This window comes from Juglans regia, chromosome 1, assembly GCF_001411555.2.
Source record: "Juglans regia cultivar Chandler chromosome 1, Walnut 2.0, whole genome shotgun sequence".
NCBI lineage: Eukaryota > Viridiplantae > Streptophyta > Magnoliopsida > Fagales > Juglandaceae > Juglans > Juglans regia.
Window position 1 is genome coordinate 5,903,255 of NC_049901.1, and position 9,321 is coordinate 5,912,575.

General features: G+C 37.0%; 2 protein-coding genes across 2 annotated transcripts; one reads left to right on the forward strand and one right to left on the reverse strand.

The window, feature by feature from the left end:
• Nucleotides 1-3,414, reverse strand: LOC108988253 (F-box/kelch-repeat protein At1g57790-like). Its single transcript, XM_018961467.2, has 2 exons — nucleotides 3,232-3,414; nucleotides 1-1,464 (listed from the first exon to the last, which is right to left on the reverse strand). Exon 2 carries the CDS (start codon nucleotides 1,320-1,322, stop codon nucleotides 267-269), a length of 1,056 nt encoding a protein of 351 aa, XP_018817012.1. The 5' UTR covers nucleotides 1,323-1,464; nucleotides 3,232-3,414; the 3' UTR covers nucleotides 1-266.
• A 3,031-nt stretch (nucleotides 3,415-6,445) lies between these two features.
• Nucleotides 6,446-9,321, forward strand: LOC108988213 (GDSL esterase/lipase At5g37690). The gene is made up of 6 exons (XM_018961394.2): nucleotides 6,446-6,747; nucleotides 6,845-6,972; nucleotides 7,089-7,215; nucleotides 7,383-7,495; nucleotides 7,568-7,817; nucleotides 7,900-9,321. The coding sequence occupies exons 1-6, from the start codon at nucleotides 6,504-6,506 to the stop codon at nucleotides 8,109-8,111; spliced, it is 1,074 nt and encodes a 357-aa protein (XP_018816939.2). The 5' UTR covers nucleotides 6,446-6,503; the 3' UTR covers nucleotides 8,112-9,321.

Below are 9,321 nucleotides of genomic sequence, written 5' to 3' on the forward strand. Positions count from 1 at the left end.
TGTTGCTTTACAAGCAATCAGTACTAGACAATTAGTAAACACATTCTCAAAATATATTTGATAGAAGAACATGATGATCGTGACAGACCGATTACAAACCCCACAGGATAATATGTATAAATCCTTCATCTACGAATCTTATATTTATAGTTCTCTATTCCAAAATCTGTAATGCAAGCAAATACCTTAGATGATACAAGAACATGGCATTATTCAAATAGTAAACAGTGGACTATTTCTTAGTGCCCAGAAAGACAGCTAAATGGCTAGACCAGCTCAGGAGGCTGAATCCAAATTCTCTCAGTCCCCCATCGAGTTGGAGTAGTCTCACATCGATAACTCAGTTTCGTCTCCATTGAATAATAGTAACTGAAAGAATTAGAATGATAATAAATCTTATCTGCAAAACTGGAAGTTTCGCCTTCCGCTGAAACCAAGAATGAGGTACAGCCAAGAAATAAAGCTTGACATCCCAATGTACGTGTCTTCACCCAAATCTGTGATAACCAGTTGAATTTAAAAACTTCAAAGCAGTTAGAAGGACACACCAACCAGAGCTGCCCATGAGACTCAATCATATGCGCCCTAAACCAAAACGAGGCCTCCGGAATCGATAATATATTCAGAAAACTCCATTCACAGCCTGCAAGATCAAAGGCCCCCAACACTCCTCCACTAAAGACACAATAAAAAGCTCCATTACTGTAAACCACGTCCTCAACTGCCTTCCCAATACCATTCGACTCAAATGTTTTCCATTTATGGTCGCTAGGCTGACACACGTGTATGTAGATTTTTATACTGTCTTTGGAACTTTGTATTGCAAAGCAAAAACAATCTGGAGAAGATGGAACAGAGGAGAATGTTGTTCGATTGAAGCTGATGTTAAGATCGGGTAGTTTGATTATACTGTTGGTAGAAGGATTGTAGAAGAACGACAAGTTAGATTTCTGTAGAAGCAACCAGCCATGTTTTGAAGCACATATGGCTGCACCATATAAATCCCTAAACCCTTCTCTCTCAAATTTGTTACGGGTAACATGACTCCATTTGGCAGTTAGGAGGGAGAAGCTGCATAAACTGTAGACATTTTCGTCCATAGCCCAACAGTGTCCCATTATCCATGGTGATTTGACAAGTGGAAGCACCTGAATTTCTCGCCAATTCTTACAGGCAGCACGAAAAGATACATGGTCAACAATATCAAGTTGTCTGGCAATTATATCTAAAATATCAATGGGAAGATCAGACCATGGCCTAAACTCTATTCCATTGTCCTCAAAACCATTTTTGTGCCTCTGTCCATCAGTTATCATTGCCATATCTCTTGAATTATCCTTCAAAAGACTCGCTCAATCCAATTAGCCCGATTAATCAGTACCCAAAATATTACAACGCACCTTCCCCCTCAATCGAATTCAAGTGCTTGTACGTCAATCAAAAGTGCAGTGTAAGGAATAAAAACTGCAAAAGACAACAAAAGAAAAAAAAAATTAACACATTATCATAACAGCTACGGTTACAATTAGCACTGCACACTGCCACACCATTGCTATTGCTTTGAACAATATTGTCACGGGTGCTTGGGCAAGGCCTTGAAGAGGAGGAGAGGGTTGCTGAGTGAGAAGGTTGTTGGGTTGCCGTTAAGGGAAGGAAGTAACGAGAATAACTGTCATGGAGGGGGTTAGTGAAACGGTGAGTTTTGTAGAAAAGGGTGCGAGTGTTTTGTGTGTTGCTTCATGCATTTTGGGGTGAAGGGGTTTAATGAAACGGTTCATTTTGTAATAGATTGTGTTGAGTTGATTGTTTTAGTTTGCGTTTTGGTTGTTTTAGCTAGCGTTTTGCATTAAACAGTGTGTTTTTATGTTCTGGGATTCATTTCTGCGAGTTTATAAGTAGAGGTGGCGATCCTTGAGGAAATCAATCTGTGAAGTCAGTTCTTGGAGTTTCTTGGAGGTTGAAAATTCCTTGAAAATTCTCTACAAGATTTCCAATGAAATCTTGGTCATTTGGTATCTTCTTTGTGTCAATAGTTCTCTAAATTCTTGTTACTTTCGGGGCTCTGTGTCTGGTTTGAGTTGCAGGGAAGTATCAAGAACCTTACAAGTGGTATCTGCAGTGGTCGATTCTACGATGGCAGAAGGTACGAGAGGTTGCTATGATCCTAAGGGTTAAACGTTTAGCCAAATCAATATCCAACAGCCCTAGGACTTTTGGATCAATGGTTGAGTCTTTAACAATTGGTGTCAGAGTGAGGACCAAGTCACGGGTTCAAGTCACGGAGGGGGCGACCTATAGGCTGGATTAAAATACTTTGGTACTATGTATGGGCATAGTGTTAAGTCACTGAATACTGATAAATGAGTGAAGCCGCCAAAAGGGAAATGGCTACCACCAGGTCAGTGTCAATAGAGTGGGTCGCCGTGGAAGTCGGATTCGGAAGTATAGTGGAATGTTATGATCCTAAGGGTTAAATGTTTAACTAAATTAATATCCAACAGTCCTAAGGCTTTTGGATCAATGATTGGTCTTTAACAAAGTTGCTTTGAAGGGTCAGCAAGATGGGTCACAAAAGTAGCAAGAAGTAGTTCAGAGGCAACTGGAGAATCACCAACAAGCGATTACTGGTATATCAGAAAGGTTAGATCAACTTACTGATATGCTACGTTCTTTAGTTGAATCTTCGCATGTTAATACTAATGAACCTAGGCCTGGGATGGGTCATGATGATAGAAGTCTTGTTCAGAGGGGTTTTCATTTGGAATTTCCACGTTTTGGGGGTAGTTACCCTGCTGGGTGGATCTTTAAAGCCACTCAGTACTTTGACCATAATCAAACACCTTTTCATCAAAAACTGTTGGTGGCTTCTTATCACATGGAAGGGGAGGCATTGGTGTGGTACCAAGATGCCTTAGATTCTGAATTCTGGGTATCCTCTTTGTGTCGTTAGTTCTCTGAATTCTTGTTACTTCTGGGCTCTGTGTCTGGTTTGAGTTGCAGGGAAGTATCAAGAACCTTACACGTTGAAATTAAGAATCCAAAACTATCACATCATCTTATATAGAAAACCTTAGTTAGGATGGAAAAGACTATTACCGCCCCCAAAAACCAAGAGAACCCTTATTCACTGCTAAAATCGAGTATTATCAAAAGCAACGACGATTACACAACATATCACTATATAACAATTATGGACACAAAATCGTAGAGAAATCGAATCAGAATACTAACCAGTTATCGAAAAGAACGTTAAACTCAGCACCAGAGTTTGCGAATGCAGAAAACTCGCGGACCGTCGAGAAGAGGGTTTTTCTTATAAATCTCTGATAGATTACTAAACTTAACTCATCATAAAAAGATTACTAAACTTAGGCCCCAAGTCTCCCTCTCTCTCTCTCTCTTTCTCAAATAATCACTCGTCACTCTGCAGGCAGTAGTTGCAAGGAATAAGGTTTTGAGCACTGCTAATTTGACAGCACAATTTTGATCTGCACCATCACAGATTCATACGCGTAGTTGTTATAAAAACAATCAAAGGTAGATATAAAAGCTTGTCAGACGAGTCCTGTGAGAATAGTGTACCCAAGCCCGGCTTGGAAAAGTTAAGGAGTCCTCTTAAGTCTCTACTTCTTTTTTAAGTTTTTTTGGGTAATTTTATTTTACTTGTAAATTGTCACGCGCACACTGAAAGCTAATCTTAACAAATATTTTAGAAAGAAGAAAAGAGATTTATAAATATTTTAGAAAATATAATATATTTTTACCCTTCAAAAATCTTTTTTTAAACATTTTTACCCTTCAAATTAATTACTCTTTTTGGCATACAATAAATATCAAAATTTTCATTTTAGTATCAAACTAGTATTTTCTTTATAATTTATAACCACTTTGAGATTTTTGTGACAAATTCATAATTCATTTTCTAGTCTTTATGACTGAGAATGGAAAGTATTGTTGGTGAAAACCCTAGTTACCTCCTCCTCTCTCTCTCTAAAAAAATTTAAGTGTTTCAGATCTTATTTTTGCCATAAGAAAAGGAGCCATCGGCTTCCTCGTCCTCATCTCTCTCATTCCTACCTTGTTCCATTCATCCATCTTGTCTATCAATATTTTTTTTTCTTAGTTTTATTTTACTTTCTTCAAAATTGAAAAAGACAGATTTACAAATTTTTGATAATTCGAGAAACACATACAGCACAAGCAGATTCACAGGTCGAAAATTATTCAGAGTAAAATGGTGGTTTTGCAAAAATCACTGTGCGTGGTTCTCACGCTATGCCCACATATGCGCGTGGTCCTCACACGCCACCCTTTTCGACAGCTCTTCTCGAAACACACGTCAGATCATCGAACTCGCCCCCACCAGACTTTTCAAATCTGACCTTTGTATTTGAAAAGAGACAAGTGTGTTGCCTTTAAGAGCTGTCACATATTTCAAAGTCTATCGGAGTTGATCCAAACTGTAATCCGTTATTTTTCGCATCTATCTTACTGTTCTTTTAGGTTTTCTTATTGTTAATTAAAAAAAAAAGTTTGTCTCTTGGATGTTTATCTGTATGAGTTGAGTCATCTCTTTCTATAAAGAGTGAGGTTGAGTCTCTCTTTATTCAAAGAGTGTTGTCTCTTGGACGTTTCTCTATAGAGAGTCTCAGCAATATTGAAGACCAGACCAATCACAAAAGGAAATAGTGTACTGATAAAGCTCTAAATGTATTATTTTGGTTTATGATATCATGTTTGACATGAGAACATCATAAAATGTATTCAGTCATGAATATAAGTTTATCTGATGAATGGATGATGACAGTTTTCCTAAAAAAAAATCACTGAAATATTCTCCATTATATTCAAATAGAGTAATGATATTTACAGTCACAGAGTCCGCAAGCCTCACGCACTCCTTTTAATATGGAACTCACATGAAAAATGTTAATTTTTTAATTGTGGACCTCACTCTTTTTTAAAAAGAGTGTTTTGCAATACATGACTGACTGTATCTAACATTATTCTTTTTTAATGGTAGATCTCACTCTTTTTCAAAAGGAGAGTTTTACAACACATGATTGTATCTAGCATTATTATTCAAATATAATAGGATTTTTAGGAATATTATATTAAAAATGTTAGAATGCACAGCAGAAAAGTACCTCAAGCTTAGCTTAAAGAATTGCTCCACAAGTTTTTCCAGATTGATAAACTCCAAACGTTTCCTCTTAGTGGCAAAAGTGTACTACGTAGTATGGAACTAGAGTAACACTTAACAAATTCACAGCCTAAGTATTTTATCAAGAGAAAACAAAAAGAGAAAGAGTCTTTTTCTATTTTTCAGATGGTGTCAAAAACACAATTGAGGAGGACTATATATAGTCCTCATATGCACGGCTTTCAATTGCATTGTGAAACGGTAGTAACGTTAAAGCCATGCGTTACAAGCAGTCATTTGGAGTGGGTTAGCCCCACGTGGGCGCCTCTCCATCTAATAAAAAAGATTTACTTTAATCATAAATAAATTTTATAAAAATAAATTTACAAATTAAATTGACTTAATGTGATATATTAAATTATAAAATTATTTTTATTGCAAGATGATGTAATTAAAATGCATTATTTATCTATGATGATGTAAATTTTGTTTTATGTATAGAGCGCCACAACATCTTCTTGTCTTGCTTTTAGGGTAGGTTTGGATGGTGGGATGAGATACAAAATTATCATCTCATCTCATCTCATCATTACACATTTTTTAAATTTTCATACAAAATATAATAAAGAATTTAACTTTTTCAAATCTCAATTCAACTTTTTCAAATTTCAATACAATAATAATATTAAAACATAATATTTTAAACACTAAAACAAAACATAAAATTCTTATCTCACTCCAAACTTGCGCATCATTTAGGCCTTGTTTGTTTTCCAAAAACATCTCATCTCACCTCATCATTACAACTTTCCCAAATCCCCACACAAAATAAAATAAACAATTCAACTTTTTCAAATCTCAAAACAACAATAATATTAAAAAATATATTTTAACAATATTTTATTCAACTTTTTAACTTTAATCTCAACTCATCTCATCTCATTTCTGAAAATAAACGGGCCCTTAGTTATAAAAATAGAAAAAGAAAAAGCACGTGCTTCTGTTTTGCCAGTTGAGTGGCTTGAAGTCATTATCATTGCCATTTTCACGCCGCAAAACCTAACAAAGCTAACCATGCTGACCTAACCAGGTGAGTTGGCCAACACCTAGAAAGAGAGACTACTTAGATCCTGAAATTTCCAAGAAGCTGTACTGAACGAAGTGGAAAAAAAGGCTCACAACACTTTGCATCACCTAATATGTGCAAACTTGCAGAATTGGGCATGACCTACAACAGTGATCCTGTACTGTTTCTAAACCATACTATAAATTCTGTGTCACTGCCTAGAATTGGAAAACATATGAAATCTTCCTCACAAAAGGGCCTCTCCTTTTAGAACCCACAAGTAAGAGGAAAAAAATGGCCATAGCATCATTACCAGGGCTGGCTTTTGCCGCACTGGTCTTGGCAGCTGCATCGTCCGCCGCATCAGCAGCGGCACCAGTGACATTTATCTTTGGTGACTCCTTAACAGAAGTTGGAAACAACAATTATCTGCAATATTCTCTTGCAAAATCAAATTACCCTTGGTATGGTGTTGATTACGTTGGTGGGCAGGCCTCCGGGAGGTTCACAAATGGGAGGACAATTGGTGACATTATATGTACTTCATTTATCTTAAACTTTTATTATTATCTTTGTTGTGTTTGATGAATTGTTTTCATGGTTCAAGCAAAACTCTTTTTGTCATAAATTTGCAGCGGAAAAGCTTGGGATTTCATCACCACCACCTTATCTGTCTCTGTCACAAAACGATGATGCTCTCCTTAAAGGGGTGAATTATGCATCCGGTGGAGCCGGAATTCTCAATGACACTGGACTTTATTTTGTAATAACCCATCCAATTTAATTTGCTTTTTAGTTGATTCAAGCACTAGTACATGCATACATTACTGATAATCTTTCTCAACTTTCCCTCTTCTCGATTTATTACGGGTGTTGTAGATACAGAGATTGTCCTTCGATGATCAAATAAATAACTTCGCAAAGACCAAGCAGAGAATCCAGTCTAAAATAGGAGAAGTGGCTGCCGACAAGCTTTGCAATGAAGCCACGTACTTCATTGGAATTGGTACTTGAAGTCTCCCCATGTTGGAATTTTCAAATTCATTCTCATAAAAAAGCAACCAATACCCGACCGTTGGCCCATTAAGGAAATCCTCTACTTTTTTCCAAATTTTTTGGAAGAAAAAACATCATCTTCCATGCTTACTTGTTTCTTTGTTTTTATTTTTGTAGGAAGCAATGATTATGTGAACAATTTCTTGCAACCCTTTTTACCAGACGGTCAGCAGTACACACATGACGAATTTATAGATCTATTGATCTCCACCTTATACCAACAATTATCTGTAAGAAAGTTAACACTCTCTGACTCTTTATTTGTTCCAAAAATGTGATGATTCGAATTTTATAAATGCCAGAGGCTGTATCAACTCGGTGCGCGAAAGATGGTCATGCATGGTCTTGGCCCACTCGGCTGCATTCCCTCTCAGAGGGTAAAATCAAAGAACGGCCAATGCTTAAAGAGAGTAAATCAATGGATTCAGGAATTCAACTCCGAAACACAAAAGCTAGTAGCCTCTCTAAATGGGCGCCTCCCAAATGCAAAACTAATATTTGCAGATACATATCCAGCAGTTCTGGACTTGATCGATAATCCCACCACATATGGTAAAATCCAAAAGCCTCAATTCAGAATAATCAACAAGGTAAACAAAACAATGTCTTGAACGTGATTCTCTTTCTAATGCAGGATTTAAGATTTCCAATACATCGTGTTGCAATGTTGACTCGAACATCGGAGGACTATGCTTGCCTAACTCCAAGTTGTGCAGCAATCGCAGTGAATATGTATTCTGGGATGCATTCCATCCCTCGGACGCAGCAAACGCAGTGCTTGCTGAAAAACTTTTTTCCAGCCTATTCTCTGCTACTCTTTCCCCTGCACCGGCTCCGTCGCCCTGATTCGTATCTCAATATAAATGAAATAGTACTAAATTAATTATAGAATTCCTGAATGCCTCGATGGAATTTGACATAAAATGCCTAGATGGTATTTGACATATCTTTGCACTCTGTTGACACTGCAAAATCTCTTTCGTGAGTTAATTACATCACTGTAATTGCATTATCATGCCGATACAAAAAGTAACTTGACCAGATACAGCACGACTAATGGCCTTCAATATAAAATTTTTAGCTCTTTACTCAAAATGTAGAGGTGTAAAAAACCTAGATTCAAATACATGGTCAAGGAATCAATAGTATTCATGACCATTCTTGTGAATTGAAAAATGACTTAAAGGAAGAAGAAACATATGGTTCTTAAAGTAAAATCATGGTTTCCTTCTCATGTAAAGCCAATAAAACATAAAATTGAAAGCTAAAAACAAAAAACAAAAACAAATTGAAGTCTCATTTTGAGACAGAACTCTACCCAACATTTAACTAGAGATTGATTCGCGCATAATCAACCCAAAAAATTCAAGATGCACACGATCTATTGAAGTAAAAACAATTGTGGTTGCTCTCAGATAAAGGCCATGGTTTTCCACATGAGAGAACTTGGAGCAGGTAACCCTCTTCGATCTAAGCCAAAGATTACTTCAAATGCTTGACAAAGCCTTCCTCTTTTCTCTATAAGAAGGGGCATTATTAACCTCCTAGTCATAGAAAAGAGAGTCATTAGGCACCCACCAAGCACAAAAAGTTCTTCCGTTGGCTTATACCCAAGAGAATCGAAACCAGACTCGGCCTCTCTTCGGTGTGGTTAAAGCAAAATCAATCATCATTGAGCACTCAGGCACAAACCCAGAAAAGACAAATTTGAGAAAATAATTGGCGATTTCCGAGACGGATCGGTGTTTAGAAGATAGAGGGTGTGAAACCTACGAGAAATAGTCAGAATCCACATATAATAAAGAATCTGCCAGTCCATAGGTACCCGGAAACTTTGATTTCGCATCTCTTCGTATCCCCTGTTGCCATCGATTAAGCACAGGGAATCATAGTATAGATGCCTCTCTCGGAATGAATATTGGAAACCGCAAGGTAAACAAAATTTTGCAGGAATTCAAGGAAAAACAGTGTTGTGTGAGAGTAGAGGCTGCGATCTGAGAAGATAGGAATTTGGAATCAAATGGAAGAGCCATTGGTAACGGGAGGATCGCAGTTT

Coding starts and splice junctions, on each gene's coding strand:
- LOC108988253 (XM_018961467.2), bottom strand. CDS start 1,322: ATGGCAATGATAACTGATGGACAGAGGCACAAAAATGGTTTTGAGGAC.
- LOC108988213 (XM_018961394.2), top strand. CDS start 6,504: ATGGCCATAGCATCATTACCAGGGCTGGCTTTTGCCGCACTGGTCTTG. Junction 6,973..7,088: donor ATGACACTGGACTTTATTTT/GTAATAACCCAT, acceptor CGGGTGTTGTAG/ATACAGAGATTGTCCTTCGA. Junction 7,496..7,567: donor CCTTATACCAACAATTATCT/GTAAGAAAGTTA, acceptor TATAAATGCCAG/AGGCTGTATCAACTCGGTGC.